General features: G+C 41.6%; 3 protein-coding genes across 4 annotated transcripts in view; all 3 read right to left on the bottom strand.

The window, feature by feature from the left end:
* Positions 1-293: 293 nt before the first annotated feature.
* LOC125383609 (serine/arginine repetitive matrix protein 2-like) lies at positions 294-1409 on the bottom strand. The gene has a single exon (XM_048402194.1). It carries the CDS (start codon positions 1407-1409, stop codon positions 294-296), a length of 1116 nt encoding a protein of 371 aa, XP_048258151.1.
* Positions 1410-11230: 9821 nt separating this feature from the next.
* LOC124150053 (leukocyte elastase inhibitor-like) overlaps positions 11231-27329 on the bottom strand; it is a 46717-nt gene continuing 30618 nt past the window's right edge. The window contains exon 2 of one of the 2 annotated variants that reach the window (XM_048402299.1): positions 11231-14082. In XM_048402299.1, coding sequence (XP_048258256.1) covers positions 12915-14069 — 1155 coding nt within the window. In that variant the 5' untranslated portion in view covers positions 14070-14082 and the 3' untranslated portion in view covers positions 11231-12914. Of the gene's footprint in view, positions 14083-23306; positions 24472-27329 lie in introns of those variants that run through there. The other variant, XM_046521952.2, reaches the window with a different exon arrangement.
* Positions 15795-23434, bottom strand: LOC125383645 (leukocyte elastase inhibitor-like). The gene is made up of 2 exons (XM_048402300.1): positions 23296-23434; positions 15795-17236 (listed from the first exon to the last, which is right to left on the bottom strand). The coding sequence occupies exon 2, from the start codon at positions 17230-17232 to the stop codon at positions 16066-16068; it is 1167 nt and encodes a 388-aa protein (XP_048258257.1). The 5' UTR covers positions 17233-17236; positions 23296-23434; the 3' UTR covers positions 15795-16065.

The raw sequence follows: 27329 nt of genomic DNA, 5'->3' as shown, positions 1-27329 counted from the left end.
TTCTCCATGGTGTCTCGGTGTTTGACTCTACCCCATGGTGTCTCGTAGTGTGACTCTTGTCCATAGTGTCTCGGTGTTTGACTCTTCTCCATGGTGTCTCGTAGTGTGACTCTTGTCCATAGTGTCTCGGTGTTTGACTCTTCTCCATGGCGTCTCGGTGTTTGACCCTTCTCCATGGTGTCTCGTAGTGTGACTCTTCCCCATGGTGTCTCGATGTTTGACTCTTCCCCATGGCGTCTCGATGTTTGACCCTTCTCCATGGTGTCTCGGTGTTTGACTCTACCCCAGGGCGTCTAGTAGCTTGACACTTCCCCGTGGTGTCTCGTAGTGTGACTCTTCTCCATGGCGTCTCGGTGTTTGACTCTTCTCCATGGCGTCTCGGTGTTTGACCCTTCTCCATGGTGTCTCGGTGTTTGACTCTTCTCCATGGCGTCTCGGTATTTGACCCTTCTCCATGGTGTCTCGGTGTTTGACTCTTCTCCATGGCGCCTCGGTGTTTGACCCTTCTCAATGGTGTCTCGATGTTTGACTCTTCTCCATGGCGTATCGATGTTTGACTCTTCTCCATGGCGCCTTGGTGTTTGACTCTTCTCTATGGCGTCTCGATGTTTGACTCTTCTCCATGGCGTCTCGGTGTTTGACTCTTCCCTATGGTGTCTCGATGTTTGACTCTTCTCCATGGTGTCTCGTAGTGTGACTCTTCCCCACGGTGTCTCGGTGCTTGACCCTTCTCCATGGTGTCTCGGTGTTTGACCCTTCTCCATGGTGTCTTGATGTTTGACTCTTCTCCATAGTGTCTCGGTGTTTGACTCTTCTCCACGGTGTTTCGGTGTTTGACCCTTCTCCATGGTGTCTCGTAGTGTGACATTTCTCCATGGCGTCTCGATGTTTGGCTTTTCTCCATGGCGTCTCCATGTTTGACCCTTCTCCATGGTGTCTCGGTGTTTGACTCTAGTCCCAGGGCGTCTCGTAGTGTGACTCCATCCAATGGCGTCTCGTAGCTTGACACTTCCCCGTGGTGTCTCGTAGTGTGACTCTTCCCCATGGTGTCTCGATGTTTGACTCTTCCCCATGGTGTCTCGGTAATTGACTCTTCTCCATGGCGTCTCGGTGTTTGACTCTTCTCCATGGTGTCTCGGTGTTTGACTCTTCCCCACGGTGTCTCGTATTGTGACCCTTCTCCATGTCGTCTCGGTGTTTGACCCTTCTCTATGGCGCCTCGGTGTTTGACTCTTCTCCATGGCGTCTCGATGTTTGACTCTTCTCCATGGCGTCTCGGTGTTTGACTCTTCTCCATGGTGTCTCGGTGTTTGACTCTTCCCCACGGTGTCTCGTATTGTGACCCTTCTCCATGGCGTCTCGGTGTTTGACCCTTCTCCATGGCGTCTCGGTGTTTGACCCTTCTTCATGGCGTCTCGTAGTGTGACTCTTCTCCATGGCGTCTCGGTGTTTGACTCTCTCTCTCGCTCTCTCTCTTTATATATATTCAAAACCTCCCATTCTGACTGACCTAGTCCCTTCCACAAAGCGATCTTTGCACTAAGGCGATCGTAACTCCCATACTTTAACACAGACTTACGACAGTCGTAGCTGCAAGACGGGCTTGTGGAACGGGTAACTGTCCGTGTTTAGCCTATTTGCGACAGCTCGATAATCGCGATTTTAGCTTTTTATAAATTCAATTCATGACATGCTTGTCAAGAAATCACAGGTGAGCATTTTCACTTATAATTAATGGCTATTCTGTTGAAAAAACAAGATACTTCCTTTGATAACTAAAAAGGTCTGTACTTTGACATGTAGCAAAGTCTTCACGGAACAGAACATCTTTGTAATTAATACAAGCCACACTTCTCAAAGGTGTGCGTGTGTGCGTGTTAGCGTGCGTGCGAGAGTTTTATGTGAAACTATGACGTCAACCACACGGTGAAACCCATCAGCATGTGAATGGTGATGACAAACCATGAACGGTTAGCAGGTGAATCGGAGATTCGAACCCACTAGCATAAGATTCAGGAACGCCTAAAGGCAGCTTAAACTGCACTGTGGATTGCGGTGCCTTAGAAGACGCGGCCGTTCCAGTCTTTCATTTTATTCCAGTCTTTAAATTATCTCCTCTGGCCATGAGACGGTTTTTTTCTCTATTCCATCTCTCGCGTTTGGGACATTCGTTTGCGCATTCGTCACCATTCGCCCCTTTCCGTTACCTGCAAGAAGACTCGTCCCCTATCGATGAATGTTATGTGCGAAAATACGACAAACCAATCAAAGAATCCCTCAGAAATAATTTTTGATTTTACATATGTCTTGCATCTAAAAATATACCCAAGACACAGTTAAATTTGTTCAATCATAATTCCGCACGTCCCGATGTGCTTTAAATTTAATCTGAAATATATATAAATATTGGGAAATATATGTGAACCATTACGCAACGAGTTGACAATTGTTTTAGGTATGCCCGTTTGCGCTAAGACGGAACACGGTCGCAAAAATGGCCACGAGAGGGGCACGAGTCGCTGTTCGGCTTGTCCCGGAATAACACGAGTTGGTCACGAATGTCGTTTGCAGCGCGTTGTCTAAGGCATATAGAGTTGCTTCCCCTGAAATCACTGCTGCCATTTTAGAATTACAGGAAGCGGGTGTAAAATGGCGATCATCTCTTTCACAGGAAACTTTTGGGCGAGTACGGTTTTGAAAAGCACCCAAATATAATTATATCACCTTTACAGAACATGCAGATTCGCCAGTTTCAACTTCACACTGTTTAAGTTGAACGTTGCAATAATGAACGTTCATGTCAACAGCCATCGCTGTACAACCATCCAGTTTTAAAATGAGATATAATATTAATTAAGATTCAAGTACTTCATTTTGATTTCTAATCGTGACTGCATGAGCTGCCCTTTCCTCCGCTTTGAATTATATACATGGGCATTACGTTAGCACCACCTGATTCAAAATCCAATCCCGGAAACTAATAACACACCCTGGTCTGAACACCTCTGAGATTGCCTTGGCCGCCAAGTGAGAGCTCAATCTCTTTGAAATCTTAGTTCTCGCTACCGCGACCATTCGTCACCACTCACCCCTTTCCGTAACCTGCAAGGCTTGTCCCGGAATAACACGAGTTGGTCACGAATGTACCGCTACACAAAGATCTGAGGACATCTCATTACGGGTTCTGTCAGAACGACCTTTCATCTGACCAATCAGAGCCTGGCTTATCAGGTCATGATAGTGACAGTTTGAATGTGATGTTTGATCGTGCAACCTCGAAAAACACACACAGGGAATTCCACACGACAGTTATGGGTTTTATGGTTCATTCTCCACTAAGTTTGAATATTTACATAATTTGGTGTCTTTGTGTCATCAAAAAAATGCACGCTGAGTTATGTATGGCAAATTGTTCTTAAAATGTGTATGGTAGCCCTATATATTAGGAGCACATCAAAATCCACCTGTATTGATGATATGAAAGCTATATGATGACCAAACGTAACCTTATTTGTCATTATTTATCGTGTCACCGGTTACATGTATCTCAGTGTAAACGCCCTGATGGGATTATTTTACTGATTATCTGTGACTGCAAGTACCTAGATTTGGATAAACATTGCAATAAATAAGTTTTATGAACAATTGAGCCGCAAATCCGCGAAGTTTGGAATTTTTTCACTTCAGTTTCTATGTCTTAACATACCCGACCAGATACGTTACTCTTTTTGAGATTCCTGTTAAGAAATACATGAAATCATTGGGGTATTGCTGATAGGGGGTTTGTGTAGGTTATAATATTGACTAGATCGTTGCAATAGCACTTGGGTATTTAGCTTGCGGTCAAAAGCACTGGTGGTCAATGTTTTGCTGAGAAAAGGAAAGGTACTTGAGATTTTGACAAGAATACGTTACCACAATACCAAATATAGAGCCACGTGTTACCGAATAACTACACTTAATAACTACACATACCACTTGGCCTTATTTTAAACATAGAAAAATATCTGACCGCTGGACCATTTCATAGTTTTTACATTTCTTTTTTAGCCATACCGATTAGGTTCCAACCAGATACGTGACCAAAATCGGAAATTTGAATTATGCGCGTTAATCAGTCTCGGCAGCAGCGTGATTTGATGAGATGTCGTCTGCTAGCACACTTCCGGTTGTCAATAGAAATAACAAGACACAATTTGGCAACACTTGGTAAGTATCCATGTTAATCTTAACTACCTAAATGTCATCTTTCATTTGCACTGAAAGGAAGGTATACCTTACTTCTTTTGCAATAGTTTTGTCAGCTGTTCCAATCACTAATTTGAAGTAGATGCACCAATTTAATTTCCGTTGAGGGGCAGTTATGCTGTGATAGACAACTGATGGTAACGTATCTGGTTTCACTGGTAACGTATCTGGTATCACTGGTAACGTATTTGGTTTAAGACAGTTACCAATTGATTTTTGGATTTTAACAGATTTTAAGATGATTTTATGTAATTGTGTTATGTTATATAATGTCAATGCTTCATTTCAGGCCAATCATGAGCAAGTCACGTGCAGAGATCCAAAAAGCTTACCGGGATCGCAAAAAGCAAAATGACATGACTTATATGGAAAAGGAAAGGCTCCGACAAACCAAATATCGGGTTCCTGTTGGCATGCTGTCAAAGGCGAAGTTAAAAGCTCGTCGTCTCATAGAGTACTCCACTAGGTACAGGTTGAAAAAGCAGAAGCGCAAGCAGGCAGTTGCAAATGCAGTCAATGTTGTGGAACCAACTTCATCACATGGGTCACTTCAATCCAGCGATATTACCCAATCAGCTGAAGTCACCAGTACATCTGAGTCTGTAACATCATCCACTCTGAAATCTCCACAGACAAGATCACGGGGGACAAACCGTTTGCTTGTGCAACTTCCATTCCCTGTGAGATCTCAGACTTGTATGCGATGATCCAAGGCACTGGCACGGGCAAGAAATGAAATATGTAAATTGAAGTCTCAACTTGAAACCAATCAGAAAAGTTCAAGGCGTTTCCAAAAACGATATGAACGACTGTTAAAGCGCAAAAACAAAATGGTACCTGGATGTACTTCGGACAACAAAGAGGTTCTTACTCCCAAGTCCAAGACATTACATGACATTAAAAAGTCTGGGATTAGCCCCCGGTCATTGCCAAAATCAGTGGTCCGTCAGCTGCAGATTGGAAACTCATTGGTGTCAGAAATTAGAGCTGCCCACATGGAAAACACTTCACAGAAGCAAAGATCATTCGTCAACACAGTTGTTAGTGGCCGTATTGTGAAGAAATATAGATGTATTAGATACCTAACGAAAGCTACAGGCATAACACGCCATGAATTCAGTGTAACAGGAGGCAAGAAATTGCTCATTACATCTAAGCGTCAACGATTGACACACTTGAAGATGGAACTACAAAATCAAATCACTTCTTTTTTGGAGAAGGATGAGATCAGTAGGTGTATGCCTGGGAAAAGGGATGTCAAAAAATCAAATGGCGAGAAGAAACAAACAAGAATCTTGAACGATTATCTTGGTAACACACATGAACGGTTCCTGGCAGACTATCCTGATGTAAAGATATCCTATTCGGCTTTCTGTAAGATGCGCCCAAAGCACATCCAAGTCACATCTCTGTTATCAAGGAACAAATGCCTGTGCACGAAGCACCAGAATATGGCTTTAAAGCTCAAATGCTTCTCATCACTAGACCTGTATCAAAACCTCGCCTAATCCAGAAGTTTTTGGTAGGTCGATGTCTCTTGATGACATGAAGGACATGTTGACAGGTGTTCAAGATGATGTGCCAGTTGAATATGAGGAATGGAGAAGTGTTGAGGTTGGAGGCAAGAAAAAAATGAGAATAGTAAAGGTTTCTCAAAGCAAAGATCAATTTATTCAAATGATGTTACAGCAGTATCAGATGTTCTTGGAACATATTCCCCGTGTGGCTGATCAGTATAAATCTCTGCATGAACTGAAATTGAATTTACCGGAAGATCACATTATCATCCAAATGGACTTTGCAGAAAACTTCCTATGTCAAACTAATGATGAGATCCAATCAGCATACTGGAATGCAACAGCAGCAACAATCCATCCAGTAGTGATTTACCACAAATCAATGCAAGGAGCATGTGAGCACACCAATCTTGCATTTGTGTCGGATGTGAATCATCATAATCCATCGGCTGTACTCGCTATATTGAAAAAGCTAGTCCCACATGTTCACAGCAAATTCAGCAAAGCCAAAGTGATCCACTACTGGACAGATAGTCCCTCTTCCCAGTACAGGAACCGGTTTATATTCTCCATCATTTCACAGCATTTTGAACTTTTTGGTATAGAAGCTAGGTGGAATTATTTCGAGGCAGGCCATGGCAAGGGGCCATGTGATGGCATTGGCGGCAGGTGTAAACGTATGGCAGCCCAAGCAATAAAGCAAGGAAAAACAACAATACAAGATGGTCGAAACTTCTACAAGTGGGCAAGACAAAATGAGAAATCAATAGAGTACCAATTCTACACTCAAGAGGACTATGATGAAGCGACGTTGTATCTTTCTAAGATGACAACTAAGCCTCTCAAAGGAACCATGAAGCTCCATGCTGTAAAGACCACTGGAGATGGTAAAATCAGCATCCGGGATACGTCTTGTTATTGTTTAAGATGTTTGCACTGGTCTACACCATGTCAAGGATGGACTGAACGTTCCCTGGTTGAACCAGTGAAAACCATCAACGATGTTGAAAGTGATCATGAGATTATTCAACCAAGTTCAACTGATGATGCTCCTGAATCAGATAATGTTGTACCCAACAATCTGGAGATTGTCCCACCATTCATTCCTACAGTTGGAGAGTTTGTTGCAGCTACCTACGACAATCACTGGTATGTAGGTAGAGTTCTTGAGGTAGATGCGACCGACTCGGATGCTTTGATAACATTTATGTCCAAGCATGACGCCAGTGGCAAAACCCATTTGCAGTGGCCCTCAAAATCAGTTGAAATCTGGATCCCATTTAGTAAAATAATCATGTCTGTATCCGAGCCATTGCCTGTTGGAAGGTCAAAAAGGTACAGCACATTGTCAACTGAAGATTTCGAATCCATCCTTCAGTTTGTAAATACGAAGTGAACAAATGGATTTCGCAGCCAGATACGTTACCATGTGGTGTAGGACTCTTATTTTGTTAAATGCGGCACAGAATGTTTTCAACTTTTTTCTTAATACAAAGTGCCTAAAAATGATTCATTTGTGTTTACTTGTTCCAGTTGCCATGTTACATACGTTAGGAATGGTAGATGTTAGGCCAGATAAGTTGCAATAATTGACTTTGCCTAATGTCCCTGTGAAACTACTCTCTTGAATACCAAGACGTGAGTATTTTATACTAATGTGATTATAAAAGAAATACTTATCAGTTGAATTTTACTGTTATGGTTCAATATGTTCACTGTTATGTCTTACCAGTTAAAGCATTGATAATGACCAGATACGTTACCGTTATTAAAATCATATTTGGATCACTATTATTTCCCAAATTGCTGATGACTTCATGTTTCATCATCGACATGATATTGAACTTTAATTTAATGGTAAAAACAATCACACTCTCAAGCAGTTAAGTGTGTTGCATTCATAGAGGAGTAGAACTTCACAATATCTGTAAAGTCACTTTTTTTCATTGAGAAAACTACAACCAATTCCTTGTAACTGCAAGCAAGGTAGCGGTCACTGTGGTTGTTCTTTCATACTGCAGTTTACAATTTTTCTGAAAATGAACATAACGAATGAATGGATGTACTAATTAGTCAATCAATACAATGTTCTATAAATACATAATGTAACATATCTGGTTTTACCCTCAATGGAAGGGTCGACTTTGTTACATTGTATCTTTGGACATATCACACCTAGCATGCATTAAACTTAGCTCTGTAACGATTGAACCTTATTGATTAATTATGTTGAATAAAAATGAAGACATTCATAAGTTTCATCGTGGTCAATTACTCATGCATAATGTGCAACTTTAGGGGAGAATGAACCTTATGTCTGTATTCATACAATCTAGACCATCTATTGGCCATTCCAGAATGTTCTTTTGATCAGTTTTTAACTTTTTAATCGAGTGTACGTCAAAATATGTTTCGAAGCGTAGTCGCCAGTTTGAAACTCGTGCCGCAAAGGTCATTTAAGCTGCCTTCTGATTGGGTATTGTCGACTTCTTGTTAGTCATTCCATTGGTCGGTCAGAATTCGCGAAACGTCAGTCTGACGTGGCCCGTAATGGGATGTCCTCAGATCTTTGTTTATTGGTAGCGAGAACAAAGATCTGATTTTAATGAGATTGTGTGAGAGCTATACACCCTCCAGTCTTAATCCTGAATGAACTGACCCATGCTTTGCACCAGCAATGGCAGAGAGCCCCGCATTCGTGACCAACTCGTGTTATTCCGAGCCAAGCCGAATAGCGACTCGTGCCCCTCTCGTGGCCATTTTTGCGACCGGGTTCCATCTTAGCGCAAACGGGCATACCTAAAACACATTGTCAACTCGTTGCGTAATGGTTCACACATTTCCCCCAGATTTCCCCCATTATTTCAGATGCAATTTAAAGCATATCGGGACGTGCGGAATTATACAGTATGATTGAACACATTTAACTGTGTCTTTGGTATATTTTTAGATGCAAGACATATGTAAATTCAAAAATTATTTCTGAGGGATTCTTTGACGAAGAACTTGAAATCATACGCGCATTCTGATTGGTTTGTCGTATTTTCGCACATAACATTCATCGATAGGGGGACGAGTCTTCTTGCAGGTTACGGAAAGGGACGAGTGGTGACGAATGAGAGCCCCGCTGTTAAATATCAGACCCAATGTTGTAATGAGGAGATGCCTCGCGAATGTCATCCCATGCGAGGGGTGGATATTCCAGACACTGATTCGGTGGGGATTCCTAAAGTACTCATGGAAATGGAAAAAAACCTGTTTTGCTGGATTTAATTAGCGACACAAAGCATTACGTAGATGTAAATACGAAAAATAACAAAACAACTGGAAAAGTACTAGTCTGGATTTGCTAGTTTTATCTCAGTGCTCAATACAAAATGTACTTTACAGGAGGTAATTCGTAGGCACTTTTAACATTCAAAAATATAACTAAGTCCAAATTGACATGGCAGAAACAGGCTATAGGCATTATGCCTGGAAAAAAGTTATCAAAACAATAAAAATAACAGCTATGTTTATGTACATAATAATAATGACATGTAAGTTGTTGTTTGAGAAGGGAACATGAACTTTTACGTTCTGATATTTTGACGATGATTCACTATCCCACAATGCCACTCACAAATCACTAACCACTGACAAATCACATGCACGTGGGTTTCAAACACCTGTTTTCACCTGTAGTCAAGGTGTCATAGGTCATGGACATTCACCTTGATCTACAAACACCTGGTTATGCTCAGTTTCACAATAGTCTGTTTTGTTCATATTTTTACACACTTTTACATGTAAAAAGACATAAAAACCTTTGATACGCTGTATTTGTGCCAAGGCCCAATTAGTACTAATTGAGTTGTTTGAATAGTTATATATTTTGTATATTAACAGCATTTATTTAAAATCTGAGATCGAAAAAAGTGTTTTACATTTCCGTGAGTACTTTAGTTTACTGATCAACTGAAGCAGAAATGTCAGACTTAAGATGTTTATTCCAACACGTCATCTTTCCCCTTAAATGACTGAATTTGCTCTGCAATGTCACAACAAATTCATTATTCACATTCACTTGATAAGGGTATCCACTTAATAGGGGCATTCACTTAATATTGGCATTCACTTAATAGGGGCATACACTGAATAGGGGCACTCACTTAATAAGGGCAAGGAAGATGATATATATTAATAACATAAGAGATCGACCATTCTGTGTTCTGGTGGAGGGGGGCCTGAGATTTTGCATTGAGATTAGTTATGTTTCAGCTTCAGCTGCAGAACCAGTGTGTTTTTTAAAGCTATGAGCCTGATTTATTTTAAAGAATAACACTTTGCAACAATGTTATGTTTGTTGCAGGTAATTTCTTATTTAAAATCTGAGATCGAAAAAACAGGGTTTTTTTTATTTCCGTGAGTACTTTAGCTCTAGGTTCACAATAATCGTTTTTCACTGCATAATTTTACAGTCTGATCCGTGATGTTGTCTGGGTGCTGATACGTTAAGCTTTGTTGAAATGAAAGTTTTGAGACTTCTTGGCACAACGTCAATAAATGAAACGCTAAGTGTTATTATTTGTGTGAGGGTAGTGCCAGCTGGTTTGTTTGTTTGTCTGTTACTACTCTCGTGTTTCCAACAATGAATCCGACCGATCATTATTTTAATGTAGCACCTATCCGAAAAAGTGGGTTGTGTTTAATTAATGTTTATGCCTGTACATGGCAGTTACATCATAGGGTGTTAGTTGAACGTGGAAGCACTTTTCCTGAATGAGTGAATGAGTGAGTGAGTGGTGGCATGTTGCTGGGGACCAATTATAACCTGGAATCCCCACTGCAGACCAGTGAGTGAGTGAGTTGGGTTTAACGCAGCTTTCAACAGTATTCCAGTTATATCACAGCGTGTCAGCTTAATGTGGGAGGAAAGCCCGAATTGATGCAGGTCTAAGACGTTTACCACTTCGGTGAAACCCACGAGCACGGGTATGGTGCTGACAAACCTAGAAACATAATCGGGGCGAACCGGGATTCGAACCCACAATCATAGGTTTCTGGCGTGCCCAAGGGACGCAACTCTGCACAGCGAATCACGGCGCCTTAGACGACTGGGCCACCCGTGCCCCCCACTGCAGACCAGTGAGACCTAACAACATAACTGACAAGCTGAGGATCACCAGGGTGAATCTGGGATTAGATCCCCCAATGATAGGATCATGACACACCTAAGGGACTTAACTCTGCACAGCAAATTGTGGCTTGTGGGACGTCTGGGCCATCCATTGTTCCATTTTCTCATTTAAACAGCTCTTCGTGTTTCTGTCATATTTCTAAAGCAATTTATGTAATTCAACCTCTTAATGTTCATTTAACACCGTATAACTTAATAGTCACCTGGTACCCCCTCCACTGCTGCCCTATTCCACATGGTATCTTCAGCAATAATGTCCTTTTTTTTAACAAAAACTGCCTTTCAGTGATGGTCATTTTGTCCTGTTTATTTGAATAAACAAGAAAGAAATACATACAGTGAAAAATAGATAACAGAGCTGTAAGAGTACTGAAACTTCTGAAAGATTTTTCAGAAATCATTTTGTATTGCACCTTGCCATTATTGACCATAGAGGACCCGTGGAGCGGCACTCTTTCCTGTGAAGCGGCACTCTTTCCTGTGAAGCGGCACTCTTTCCTGTGAAGCAGCACTCTCTCCTGTGAAGCGGCACTCTTTCCTGTGGTGTGACACTCTTTCCTGTGGAGCGGCACACTTTGCTGTGGTTTGGTACTCTTTCCTGTGGTGTGGTACTCTTTCCTGTGGTGTGGCACTCTTTCCTGTGGAGCGGAACCCTTTTCTGTGAAGTGGCCCTCTTTCCTGTGAAGTGGTACTCTTTCCTGTGGTGTGGCACTCTTTCCTGTGGAGCAGTACTCTATCCTGTGAAGCGGCACTCCTCGTGTGGTGTGGCACTCTTTCCTGTGGAGGGTCACTCTTTCCTGTGGAGGGTCACTCTCTCCTGTGGTGTGGCACTCTTTCCTGTGGTGTGACACTCTCTTCTGTGGAGTGGCACTCTTTTCTGTGGAGTGGCACTCTTTCCTGTGGAGCGGCACTCAAGTGAAAAAAAAGAGCTCCAAAGCATCCTTCAGCATTTTTGAGAGCATTGGGACATTCTGGAATACTGCCAGCTTCACAGACCCCATACTATATCATGGCGGATACAGCTTTTTTGAAAAGGTGGGGGTGTACAATTAAGATCTATATATTGTCTTTGGTGGTAATTTATACAGAAATAAAGATTTTTTTCGAAATAAAAAGGGGGGGTGGGGTGCAAACACCCGCACCCCCCCTCTGTATCCGCCCATGCTATAGTAAAGATGTTGATGATGAATGAAAAGTACATATTGATATTCACTATATACATCTACTATTCATTATATAGTGACAATGCCTAAACATATTCAAAGAAAATAAACCACATGCCTGGTTGATAGATTCCTTCTTGCTCTAAACAGAATTAAATCAGAATGAAAGCTTGAATATATTTTACAACCTACACGATCCCAAAGTTCAGAGTTTGTTAAAGTATTACAGTATTCGAAGTAATAAGCACCTGCTCTAATAAGCGCCCACAGCGATATTTGCTAATATATTGGCTAGTGAACAATCACAATTAGCACCCTTTCCGATTGATCAATGTACGCAAGACTTATTTTTCGTGTATGATATGCACTCGTGTGTTATATGCACCCTTAATTATGGACAACTAAATTCTGGAAAAATATATCTGTCTTACATAAACATATCAGGGTGTCAGCATAAACCACAAAATTTATCTTTCAACTCATCTTTCGTTTCTTTCACCATGAGCATGGGTATGGTGCTGATAAACCTAGAAACATTATCGGGGCAAACCAGGATCCGAACCCACAATCATAGGTTTCTGGTATGACCAAACGACGCAACTCTGCACAGGGAATCACGGCGCCTTAGACGACTGGGCCACCCGTGCCCCTTCAGCCATGGGATATTGTGTAATATTTATATCATTTTTACATCTATATAGTAAATAACACTATGATGACCTGGAATTAGGTCATAATGATCCAGCCATGCTGAACGCTGACAGTCAGGATCTTTAATTGGATCTTAAATATCAGCACCTACATGTATTAATCTGTTTCCAGTCCTTCTGGATTCACAATCCTCCCAAGAAAAAGGATCATCCCACTTTGTCTGTCTCGGATGAAGAATAGAAACGGATGATCGGCCTTGAAGATGATCTCCTTCTGTATCATGAACCCATCAACACAGTCCATCATGGTACATGCCGCTGCTTCTGTCCCCTCCTCATTGACCTCCACAAAGGTCTTGTGGACCACCTTCGACACGGTCAACAACCCCGAGGGATCAATCCCAGAAAAGTTGGCCTCCAGAGGATCAAAAGCCGTAGTCAGCCCTAAACTGGACAGGACATCCGCCAGCTCAAAACTGGATTCCATCTTAAACCTTGGCATGGACACATTCACCTCCTCCAATGAAGTAAACTGGAACTGAAGATGATGAGGCTTTAGGTTCTGTTCCAGGGAAGTCAAACCACTGGATTCTCTTGGAAGGAGGATGACCATGCTGAGTTTGTCCCCAACATAAGGTAGTTCCAGCGCCGTGCAATCCAAGTCTTTGATCTCACTGTACCCAAACGTGTCTATGGTGTTCATCATATCAACGCTGACCTTCTTTGAGGAGGAGACTGTGAACGAAGCCTTCCTTGTTGAGACCTTATCAAAGACATTTGTCCATTTTCCTTTAAAATAGATTGCATTTACTAAAATCATTGATGTGTCTTCAGTGAGGGATAGGGGTGAGATTACACCCTGAATCTTATTGTGGGTTTGTTTAGCCACCCAGGTATTGATCTTGGCACACTCTGACTCTGGGTTCCCCATGAAGTCACAGGAATCGGTTTCAGCTCCGAAATATTGGGCCGCCTTTTTGGAAAACTCGGGGCACAGTTGCTTGTCCTTTCTCACAAACAGTTTATTAGCCGTAGCTAATTCACAGCCCTTTGCTTTTCCAGTCATAACAGACAGGTACTCCTGAAAAGCGATGTGTACGGTTTCGGATATTTCGGTCAGTTTCAAGACTTGCATCATCTGTGTGGCAGTGGTTCCCCGGGCACCCATGTAGGCCATGGACATGACAGACAGGATGCTGTAGGGGGACAGGAACAGGTTCTGGTCAGTCAGGGAACTGGACAGTGCCCTGTAGAGGTCAGTGCTGAACTTGGCATCAGCTGCAGCCAGTAGGGACACCTTGCTGCACGACATCGTCCCAGCACCTCTACAAACACAAATACACTTGATGAGAAATCAAAAAAGAAAATTATTTTCTCCGGGACAAATTGATTCTTTTACTAATGCTCAAGGCCAATATAGGTCAATCAGGTAGCATTTTATTGTCTTACTAGAGCGGAAGGTCCGGGGTTCGATCCCTGGCCACGTCATACCAAAAGACATTAAAAGGTGGTACTTGTTGTTACCCTGCCTGGCGATGGCATTAAGGGGCTAAAACAAGGACTGGTCGGTATACTGTCAGTATACTGTGTCTGAGTGGGGTATTCATGTTAAACTGCGGCATGGTATCTCAGTGGGCTAGCACTATAAATCGGCATCAGGTCCGGACTAGTACAAGCAGCCACACAAACACACACACGTACATGCACGTTGCTATATATGTGCAATAATCTTTTTCGCGATGTTTCACCTCACCTCACCTCATTCTTACAAAAGTATTCTCTGGCGAGATATACCACTAAGAAGATAACAGTCTCCGTCACCTGTTTCAGTTACCACTGTAACTGTTAGATATGTCTATTCTCGTAGCTGTCTTAGCATTAACTTATCTTAAGTTTACAACAGGGCGGACCTATTTCCGGATCATATGACAGGTAATATAGAGGACTACTGATTGAAGAACACGATTTGGCAGTATGGGCCTACTGAATCATTTCTGACAACACATCCAAGAGGTTTCTACTTGCGCTTTCAATTTGAGTGAGTGAGTTGGGTTTAACGCCACTTCTAACATTATTCCAGTCATATCGCGGCGTGTCAGCTTAATGTGGGAGGAAAGCCCGTAGTGATGCAGGTCCCAGACATTTACCACTTCGGTGAAACCCATGAGCACGGGTATGGTGCTGACAAACCTAGAAACATAATCGGGGCGAACCGGGATTCGAACCCACAATCATAGGTTTCTGGCGTGCCCAAGGGACGCAACTCTGCAAAATGAATCACGGCGCCTTAGACAACTTGGCCACCAATGCCTCCTGCACTTTCAAAACACGAACAACAGGTTCTAGAAGACACACCACAAACAATATATTTATTGATTATAACTCATTCCTGCAAGCAAGTCGGTAACAGATGAAATCAATCTATCTTCTTATTTCATTTGAAACACTGGCAGCATGTTTTTGCATGGTGTTGCAATTACCGTGACCTTTTCTTGTCTGGTCAGTTAATTTATATAGAGATTGAGTGAATGAGTTGGGTTTTTAACGCTGCTTTTAACAATATTCCAGTTATATCGCAGCGTGACAGCTTAATGTGGGAGGAAATCCCGAAGTGATGCAGGTCTAGGACATTAACCCACGAGCACGGGTATGGTGCTGACAAACCTAGAAACATAATCGGGCGAACCGGGATTCAAACCCACAATCATAGGTTTCTGGCGTACCCAAGGGATGCAACTCCGCAACGTATGAAATAGAGTGAGCGTCTTGTCGATTATGTATAACTGGATAACATAATGTTTGAACACATTTAATAATTCATTACATCTTCCCAAGGCAAGGGTATTCACTGACTGTTAAAGTCTAGTTTCCACAAGGCTCAATCGTAGTGCTACCAGTGGCTATTATAAGTTGTGTCACTTCTACGTCCCTCCTTTTGTCCAATCAGATTCCATCTCTCAAATCACATGCATTTGCTTTAAACAAAATGGTGGCACCCAGTGAAGTGTATCTCATAGATAATCAAGATAAGACCTGATGATAAGAAAAGATAAGACTTTATTATCCCAAGGGTAATTCATATAGCACAGTTGATTAGCACCAAAATATGAAGAAAGAAAATATATGACATTAAAATATGTACAAACATGTAAGAAGATGAGACTCTAATACAAAGTCGGGTCATAAAAGATATCACAAGGAAATCCTGAAATATAACAATGTCATTCTTAATTTTACACCAACATTTACAAACATATTACAGCCTCGAACCCTATCTGAAAATGTAATAGACTGGTCTGCCCTGGATTCTATGCACAAGGGTTCAAAAGCCTTCCCATGAACAGAACTATATCGGCTCTCTTGTCCTTAATGATCACCAAGAAAGGCCGGTTAGCCACAAAATACTCCACATCCTCTCTGACCCTCTTCCTCTTGCGCACAACAACAGCCGTGGCTGCAGCAGCCTCACTTCCCTCCTCGTTGACTTCCAGGAAGGCCTTGTGGACCACCTCGGAGATGTACAGGAGACGGGTTCCATCGATTCCAGACAGATCGGCCTTGTGCTCATCAAAAGCATGGGTCATCCCAAGAGACTTTAGAATACCATTCAGATGAAAACTTGATTGTAGTGTGAACTTTGGCAGAGTTACACTGACCATAAGCTTTTGCATGTGTGATAGAGCAAACTCAAGTGTATTGACGTTCAGCTTGTGTTCCAATTCATCCAATCCATCAAGACATTTCGGAAGCAACACGTACATGGCTAGATCACCACCAACATATGGCATTTCCAAGATCTGACAGTTTAGCGTTTCGTCAAAACAAAGATTGAATTTTTTCTTCGAATGCATCATATCAACAATGACTTCCTGGTAAGCATTCACTGTAAATTTATCTCTATTGGTACATTCTTTAGAAAACATTTGTTCCCAGGATCCCTTGAAGTAGACTGCATTGACCAGAACAAGGATTGTGCTTGGATCAAGGTCTGCAATAAGATTCAGGATTTTTCCATTGGTTGTAGCTTCGACCCAAGCGTTAATCTTCTTTACCTCTCTGGCAGTACTGCCTTGAAAGTCAGCCAGAGCTGTTTCAGCTTCGTAGTGGAACATTGTGTCCTTCAGAAAGTCTGGCAGTAGCTGACATGTGTCACTGATGAACAGTCTGTTGGCTGTTGTCAGTACATAGTCTCCCTGTGTCTTCAGAAGACCCAGATAGTCTTCAAACCCTGGATGTACGGAGTCCTGGAGGTCGGTCCACTTCAGGACCTGGTTCATCTGAGCTGCAGTGTCCCCTCGAGCTCCGAGCTGGGTCATGGCCAGAGCTGCGGAGATGCTGAAGGGAGACAGAAACACATTGGAGTCCTTCAGGTCGGAGGCAACCTTCTTGTACAGGTCCAGACCAAACTGGGAATTGGCAGTAGCGACCTGCTTCACCAGGTCCGGGGTCTTCAGTCCAGGTCCACTTCCAGCCATGGCTCTGTAGAAGAGATTATACACGTTCACAACATGGGTCTCCCAGGTCATCAAGAAGGAAGGTGAGGTCAAACGGGGTTTAGCGTTGCATTCAAGATTATTGCACATATAGCGCAATGTGCATGAACTTGTGTGGGGGGCTCGTGTCATTAGTCCAGACTATTGCTGGTTTTATAGAGATAGCCAACTGAGATACCAGCCAATTTAACATGAATACGACTCAGAAACGGGGCGGTTGGGTCGCCTAGTGGTTAAAGCATTCGCTCAGAGGGAGTAGTGCACTTTAGGCTAAAAAAAAACAGTCTAGACACCGCCCACCTGCACTATATTTTCAAAAACCATTGCCTGAGAACCAATTCTTTTATTTTTTTAAGCCTTACCGGGCACACTTTTTCATATCCAATTAGATCGTAAAGACGTGTATGTTTCCCTAAGACCGAAAAGGAGTGTTGGATCGTAAAGACGTGTAAACGTCCCTGAGACCGAAAAAGGATGTAGGATCGTAAAGACGTGTAAGTTTCCCTAAGACCGAAAAGGAGTGTTGGATCGTAAAGACGTGTAAGTTTCCCTGAGACCGAAAAGGAATGTAGGATCCTAAAGACGTGTACATTTCCCTAAGACCGAAAAGGAGTGTTGGATCCTAAAGACGTGTAAGTTTCCCTAAGACCGAAAAGGAGTGTTGGATCCTAAAGACGTGTAAGTTTCCCTAAGACTGAAATGGAGTGTTGGATAGTGAAGAGAGTCACTGGAGTGGGAGGCACGGTAATGGCATAGCGAGACAGCGGTTGCACTATAGCGCGGTAATTGTGTTTATGGTAGAGATAAGGCTGTACCCTGTAAACATGGTAAACTGCGTTGTTCCCGACAAGGGTACAGAGTATGAAGCCAATTTCTGAAGCCAATTTCTGAAGCCGATTTCTGGTGTCCCCTAGCTGCCGTGATATTGTTGGAATATTGCTAAAGGGGCATAAAACCATGCTCACTCACACACTCAGACACAGCATACTCCGAGCCAACTAGTCCTTGTTTTAGCCCCATAATGCAGAGAACCAGGCAGGGTAACAATAAGTGTTATTTTTCACGTCTTTTGGTATAACACGGCTGGGGATCAGACCCCATCCTTCCAGGAAGGCCTTGTGGACCACCTCGGAGATGTACAGGAGACGGGTTCCATCGATTCCAGACAGATCGGCCTGGGGCTCATCAAAAGCATGGGTCAACCCAAAAGACTTTAGAATACCATTCAGATGAAAACTTGATTGCAGTGTGAACTTTGGCAGAGTTACACTGACCATAAGCTTTTGCAAGTGTGATAGAGCAAACTCAAGTGTATTGACGTTCAGCTTGTGTTCCAATTCATCCAATCCATCAAGACATTCCTTTACCCTGGCAGAAGCTCTGAACTTCCGCGGTCAAGGAAGACAGTCTATCCACAGGACCACAGAGGTCCATCAAGAGGGTTGGTTGGTTGGTTTGTTGTTTTACGCCGCACTCAGCAATATTCCAGCTATATGACGGCAGTCTGTAAATAATCGAGTCTGGACCAGACAATCCAGTGATTGATATCATGAGCATCCATCCACGCAATTGGGATCAATGACATGCATCAACCATCTTCACGGGTACCATCGTAATAAGCGCCCAGGGTGCTCTTAAAATTAGAAAAAAGGGAGCTCTTATTAAAATATAATAGAGTTGAAAGATTGTAAATTTCGTGGTTTATGCTGACAGCCTGAAAGATACAAAAGAAAAGTCTGTGCGTATTATATACAACACATTTTTTTCCAGAATTTAATTGCCCTGAATTAAGGGTGCATATAACACACGAGTGCGTATTATACACGAATAAATAAATCTTGAGTACATTGTTCAATCGGAAGGGGTGCCAATTGAGATTGTCCACCAGCCAATATATTAGCAAATATAGCCACAGGCTCTTATTAGAGCGGGGATTTTATTACGTCGAATACGGTATTATTAATTTACAGAACCACTGAACAACATGAAGATATATTTGAAAGCACTGTTTTCAGGAAGAAGGTATAAAATGTTGGCAAAACAAGTAAATATACAGCATATCATACCACAAGAAACATGCATGAGATCAGTTTGGCAAACACAGCAATATATATTCTGACAACATTTTGAAGGACAGCAAACAAAATTGAACCTTGATCCTTATCACAAAAAGACGTGTAAATTTCCCTAAGACCGAAAAGGGATGTAGGATCCTAAAGATGTGTAAGTTTCCCTAAGACCGAAAGGGAAGTATGATCCTAACGATATGTAAGCTTCCCTAAGACCGAAAAGGGATGTAGGATCCTAAAGACGTGTAAATTACCCTAAGACCGAAAAGGGATGTAGGATCCTAAAGATGTGTAAGTTTCCCCAAGACCGAAAGGGAAGTATGATCCTAACGATATGTAAGCTTCCCTAAGACCGAAAAGGGATGTAGGATCCTAAAGACGTGTAAATTACCCTAAGACCGAAAGGGAAGTATGATCCTAACGATATGTAAGCTTCCCTAAGACCGAAAAGGAATGTAGGATCCTAAAGATGTGTAAATTACCCTAAGACCGAAAGGGAAGTATGATCCTAACGATATGTAAGCTTCCCTAAGACCGAAAAGGAATGTAGGATCCTAAAGACGTGTAAATTACCCTAAGACCGAAAAGGGATGTAGGATCCTAAAGACGTGTAAATTACCCTAAGACCGAAAAGGGATGTAGGATCCTAAAGACGTGTAAATTACCCTAAGACCGAAAGGGAAGTATGATCCTAACGATATGTAAGCTTCCCTAAGACCGAAAAGGAATGTAGGATCCTAAAGACGTGTAAATTACCCTAAGACCGAAAAGGGATGTAGGATCCTAAAGACGTGTAAATTACCCTAAGACCGAAAAGGGATGTAGGATCCTAAAGACGTGTAAATTACCCTAAGACCGAAAAGGGATGTAGGATCCTAAAGATGTGTAAGTTTCCCTAAGACCGAAAGGGAAGTATGATCCTAACGATATGTAAGCTTCCCTAAGACCGAAAAGGGATGTAGGATCCTAAAGACGTGTAAATTACCCTAAGACCGAAAGGGAAGTATGATCCTAACGATATGTAAGCTTCCCTAAGACCGAAAAGGAATGTAGGATCCTAAAGATGTGTAAATTACCCTAAGACCGAAAGGGAAGTATGATCCTAACGATATGTAAGCTTCCCTAAGACCGAAAAGGAATGTAGGATCCTAAAGACGTGTAAATTACCCTAAGACCGAAAGGGATGTAGGATCCTAAAGATGTGTAAGTTTCCCTGAGACCGATATGGTATTATTAATTTACAGAACCACTGAACAACATGAACAAGATGAAGATATGTTTTCTGGAAAAAGGTATAAAATGTTGGCAAAACAAGTAAATATACAGCATACTATACCACAAGAAACAAACATGAGATCAGTTTGGCAAACACAGCAATATATTCTGACAACATTTTGAAGGACAGTAAACAAAACTGAACCTTGATCCTTATCATAAAAATATATGTAAACTGAGGGTGAAAATTGTCTTGGGAAAATATCCCCAGAAAGGAAAAAATGAAATAACATTTTGCCCAAAATTAAGAGTATATAAAATACATAAAATCTTAAATCTTACGTTAATATTGCATTCAATGTAATAATATATAAAACTAATCAATGATGACTTTAAGTCTTTTTGGATGCTGGTACAAATTTACATGATATTGCACGAGCAACATTGTGTAGATATTTAGATCTCAACATGATGAGGTTGTTTCATGAGTGTACAGGAAATATTGTTGAAAATGGCTTTGGTCAACATTCCAGGATGGTGCCATTACTAAACGAACAGATCCGTGATGATCCGGGGTAGAATAGGTCTTCAGCAACCCATGCTTGCTGTAAAAGGCGACTATGCTTGTCGTAAAAGGCAACTAACGGGATCTGGTGGGCAGGCTTGCTGACTTGGTTGATGCATGTCATCGATCCCAATTGCATGGATCTATGCTCATGATGTCAATCACTGGATTGTCTGGTCCAGACTCGATTATTTACAGACCGCCGTCATATAGCTGGAATATTGCCGAGTGCGGCGTTAAACAACAAACCAACCAACCAACAGCAAGCTATTCCAGCCATGGATAAGTTTATGAGAAAAAATGTCTGTCATGAGTCAAACAGGTGCAAAACTAGGAAATTAATAAAACTGAGCTAAAAAGTTTACAGAAATGAGTGCAGACTTATTAAACACTGGTTGTAGAATTTACAAAACAAATACCGCAGTTTTTTTACTTTTTTGCCCCAATTACAGCAGGGGCTGGTATGCATGTCCTGCTCTACTTGAAGAACCCATCATTTACACACTTTTCTTTAAAAAAGTCAGGGAGGTGTGAAAACACCACTTGAAGGTCAAAGAATTAGATAGTATCACACATTATCAGATTATGTTGAAAAAAACAAAGTATCAAATTTAGTAAAAAACTCTGAAAGTCTGCAACCAAGATTCTATGTGATGACCAGGCCTTTGATGGTTGAGAAGTTGTAAGCAAATAGTATCTTTCTGGATCTGGAATTTGTACAGCATTGAAACCTCTGCCTTAAAAGTACAATGTATGCCAATAGTTCAAAACCATGATATATGTTCAAAAATTCAGGAAACAATTCATTCCTTTTCTAAAAATATCATATATTCAGAAAGTGCATCAAGTCTGTTTGATAATGTGTGACTTATGTTTTAAACATACTTGCTACCCTGCCTTGTGAGTCATCTTTGTTGCAAACAATCTGTTGTTTCAACGTTAACTATTGTATCATGACAATATTGTTAAAAATCCCTTGGAACCACATCAAAAGGTGCAAAGATTTTTGTTTGTTTCCTGAATTATTATCATACAGGAAACAAATTCTGTGATGTGTAACCAGCTGTTATTGTGGTAAAATATGTCCTTTAAGGCTGAAAAAAATAGTCATGGTTGTCAGGCACTGCTCGCATCATCATAAAGTTTGCCGCATGTTTCATTTTTATTTCTATTTTTTTTGTAAATATTAAAAAATCCTTAAATATTCCAAGTCCAACTGTAGTCAAATACTATATTCCAGTATTTTACTCCTCTAGGAATACATTTATTTGGTATTTGGTAACATACTCGTTTAAGCAAACTGATTGCCCAATCGTCTTAGGCGCCGCGATTCGCTGTGCAGAGTTGCATCCCTTGGGCATGCCAGAAACCTATGATTATGGGTTCGAATCCCAATTCGCCCCGATTATGTTTCTAGATTTTGACCATGTCCATAAATCATGATTGTAAAGATGATTATTTGGACAATGCAAAGGACATCTCTCCTGCATTTGATGCATTAATAAAAGTCCAGACTGCCATCGTGGTGTGCAGCTCTGCAGTGCTACACAATATTACCAAGGTCAATAGATCAGTGTGCCCACCAATTGCATTCTCAGCTCCCTGGGGAGTATACAGCAAATCCTAGAAGGTTAACGCTGACACTACCATCTCATACTACCGGACACCCACTCTCTGCCGGGTGAAGAAACATTCGAACAAAGCCTCTGTATAGAGACACCTGTAACATGAAACTAGTTCAAGCTTAGTCCTTAAGATGATGAGGTGGTGAGGTGAAACAGGGTTGAACGTCGCGTCCAAGATTATTGCACTTATATAGCGACATGCATGTAGGTGTGTGTGTTTGTGTGGCTGCTTGTACTAGTTCGGACTGATGCCGATTTATAGTGCTAGCTCACTGAGATACCATGCCACAGTTTAACATGAATACCCCATTTGGACACAGTATACTGACTCCGAGCCGACCAGTCCTTGTTTTAGCCCCTTAATGGCGAGCACCAGACAGGGTAACAACAAGTACCATCTTTTAACGTCTTTTGGTATGACGCATCTGGGGATCGAACCCCGGACCTTCCGCTCTACCACTAGACCACGGAAGCGGTCCTTAAGATGAGGAAGTATGCAGCCAAGAGAATTTTGTGTTTATGACTATAGGACTAGTACGAATCTATAACTAAAGCTTAAAGCTCAGTGTACTTCAAACTTCCTCAAGGGCGAACAAGTCTTCCCACGAACAGCACAACATCAACTCGGTTGTCACAGATCAGAAACAGAAAGGGATGATCTGCCTTGAATGGTTGGCCTTTCATATAGCAACACATAAGCTGCACTGAAATCCCTGTGGCTGCAGCAGCCTCACTTCCCTCCTCGTTCACTTCCAGGAACGCCTTGTGGACCACCTTGGAGATGGAGAGTTCACCGATTCCATTGATTCCAGAAAGGTCGGCCTTGTGCTCGTCGAAAGCGTCAGACATTCCCAGTGACTTCAGGATATCGTTCAGCTCAAAGCTCGACTCCAACACAAATCTTGGCATGGATATGCTGACAGCAACTCTTTCAACTTGTTTCAAGGCTTGTGTCAGAGAGCCATGATTCATCTTGTCTTCCAGTTCTGCCAAACCATCATCTTTGAAAGGCAACAAGATGAACATGCTAAATTCCTCCTTTACATACGGCAGTTCCAAAACAGAGCAGTTCAGTTCATCATTACGTCCAAAGTTAAACGGCTCAGTCATCTGCATCATATCAACCTGGACCTTCTCTTTAGGATTCACCTTAAATGTGCCCTTCACAGTATCTGGGCCGAAAAAAGTTTGTGCCCATTTTCCCTTGAAGTAGATGGCATTAACCAGAATCATTGCTGTCAGTGGATTGATTCCTCCGGTAATCAGATCCTTGATCTTGCCATTGGTCTCCGATTCCACCCATTGGTTAATCTTCTGAGCCTCTCCTGCACCATTGCCCACAAAGTCAGACAGAACAGCCTGAGCACCATAATGCTTATCTGTCTTCTGTAGAAATTCATCAAGAATCTTGCACTTATTATTGACAAACAAGCGGTTGGCTGTTGTAAGTTCACAGCTTCTCTTTTTCTTCAGAAGACCCAGATAGTCTTCAAACCCTGGATGTACGGAGTCCTGGAGGTCGGTCCACTTCAGGACCTGGTTCATCTGAGCTGCAGTGTCGCCTCGAGCCCCGAGCTGGGTCATGGCCAGAGCTGCCGAGATGCTGAAGGGAGACAGAAACACATTGGAGTCCTTCAGGTCGGAGGCAACCTTCTTGTACAGGTCCAGACCAAACTGGGAATTGGCAGTAGCGACCTGCTTCACCAGGTCCGGGGTCTTCAGTCCAGTTCCACTTCCAGCCATGGCTCTGGAGAAGAAATGTCACTTCAGTAAGGTTCTGGCACCTCACAGCAATGAAAGGAATAGGCAATAAACATGTTCATCTTTTCTTATTTGATGCAGTGGTGGGAAGAAATTCTATCTGAAATTATTATTTTATCAGGAATAATATATTCCAATACCGTGTTATTTTAGTTGCAGCTTCTACCATATATACTTCAAATTATAAGAACCATAAGTGAATGCAGGATATTTTTTGACATATGGAACAATTTTGACCAGTCACCATAAGGACTTCATGCGCTACATGTATTTTGATTACGAAAACGTTATGTTGACATTTAATATTCAAACTGCCTGAAATATGACTTTTATTGAGTCATGGTATGTCATTTATGATATGTGTATCCATTCTCTTGCAACTAAAGTTCGTTTCAAGGCGTCAATAACGGTAATTTGATTGTGGTTGCTGTAAATAACGGTGACTTGTGCGATCTAGCAATCACTTCACTAAAGATTTCGCTGAAATTTTTGTAAACATTATTATAATTATTGAATGAAATTTTCAATATAATTAAAAAAATATATTGCAAACGTGAGTACAGATAAACCATTGTTTTATTACCAGATATTATGATAATAAGATTAAATTGTGTACTTCATTTTGGATTTGTTGACTGGTATTTCCGGTGTTATGTGATCGCGGTGATCAGCTCATAATGTTTTCTGAGATGGGGGGGAAAACATCGTGTCATTGAAAACTTGATTTCGGTGAAAAATGTTGGGAGCCATCTTTACCGCGCACTATAACCGAGTTAGCGCTATATTGAAGGGCGCAATAACAAGGGAGCACTGTATTGATCGTTTAAAGTCCACATCATTTTCTCAGTGAAGAGTTTCTCCAAAATAATTACCATATTTGACGTAATAAGCGTCCCACTCTAATAAGCGCCCACGGCAATATTTGCTGATATATTGGCGAGTGAATAATCCCAATTAGCATCCCTTCCTATTGATCAATGTACACAAGACTTATTTATTTGGTTTAATATGCACATGTGTGTTATATGCACCCTTAATTCTGGGCAATTAAATTCTGGAAAAATATATCTGTTGTACATAAACTTCTCAGGCTGTCAGCATAAACCACAAAATTTATCTTTCAAATATGTTTTTTTCACCAAAACAATATTCTAGTAAGAGCCCCCTATTTCTAATTTAGAGAGCGCCCTTGGCGCTTATTACGTCGAATACGGTAATTCATTTGCATGCTGGTTGAGGTAATAATGAGTATTTGAACCAAACAGTAGAGAAGAAAAAGGAGTTTTGAGCACTGTGTCACTCCTTGGCTCGAGTGTCAACATGTAAATCCTACTCATTGTGACCGTAAAAGGGTCATTAAATATATATCAATATTTTAGAAGACTAGGAGCCAGAAGTACCTGTATATATTATTTTATTATCAGCACATTTGTAATATAAATATTACGACTAATCATGCCAGCTACTAAGCTATAGTACAATATCGTGAGTGTGGCATTAAAAATAATATATATATGAATAGAAATATATATTGTGTGAGCTAGGAGTTGCGACTTAAACAGTGCTGAAAACCATATATGGCATGTTAACACTATCAGTAATAGTTGGAGTACCAAACAATACCCATCTTCCTGAAGCAAGAGCGGTAACTGACTTTACAAGTCCAGTTTCCACCCTTGCCAAACTAGGCTGGAATTCCTGGGCTCGATCGTAGCGCCACCAGTGGCTATTACCAGTTATGTCCATTCTATGCCTCTCCCATATGTACAAATCAGATTCCACCTCTTGTATCACTTGCATTTGTTTCAAACAAAATGGTGGCACCCAGTCAAGATGATCTGATCGACCATCAAGATCTATTTTGTGATAAAACGGTTCTTACTTTACGAAGTACATCAAATCACATGAGCAGCTTGATTAAAACTATAAAAAGTTTTGGAAAATATCTGTTGACAATGAGTTGGCAATGCACAAATCCGGCAATCGACCGAACTCTGCATGACAGTTTACGAACCGGATCATAATTTCGGTGCGAGATTTTGACCGGTCCGGACTATGCATAGACTCATTAATCAAGCCAAACTCAATAATCCCAGCCAAGTTCGGCAAGGGTGGAAACTGGACTTTTACAGCCAGTTAACTCTCTTGCCTTGGGAAGATGAACAACAAGTATTTGTCACAGAGTGACGAAATATCCCCCGCCTGTACACCATGGTACCAAATATGAAGACAATCCAGCGATTAGTTCTTGAGATATTGTGGCAACACCGTTTTCCAACTCCAAAAACAGATTTCCCTGCTGTGACCTTGAAAATGGGGTCAAGGTCACCAAATCTGACAGGTGTATGCGGTGTCTGTATATACACTATAGTTCCAAATATGAAGACAATCCAGCGATTAGTTCTTGAGATATCGCGGCAACACTGTTTTCCAACTCTAAAAGCAGATTTGTCTGCTGTGACCTTGAAAATGGGATCAAGGTCACCAAAACCGACTGGTGTCTGCGGAGTCTGTTTATACACCAAAGTTCCAAATATGAAGACAATCCAGTGTTTAGTTCTTGAGATATCGCGGCAACAAACAGGTGGGACGTACGGACGGACGTACGGACGTACGGACGGACGGTCGTGAATACTATATCCCCCGCTTCGCGCTTTCGCGCGGCGGGGGATAATAACAAAACATACACACATCAGTCACAATAGTACTCCAGTTTTTGTTCATTGTGACAGCACAAAACAAGTACGGTATAAGAAACATGGTTTGGTCGTCTTTCAGGGGCAAGTTTCCACCCTTGCTGAGCCAGAATTTATTTTGGCTAGACAAATGAGTCAAGGCATAGTC

The sequence above is a fragment of the Haliotis rufescens genome, unplaced genomic scaffold (assembly GCF_023055435.1).
Source record: "Haliotis rufescens isolate VD_foot unplaced genomic scaffold, xgHalRufe1.0.p SCAF_25, whole genome shotgun sequence".
Lineage (NCBI taxonomy): Eukaryota > Metazoa > Mollusca > Gastropoda > Lepetellida > Haliotidae > Haliotis > Haliotis rufescens.
This window is presented reverse-complemented; position numbering and strand designations above follow the sequence as displayed.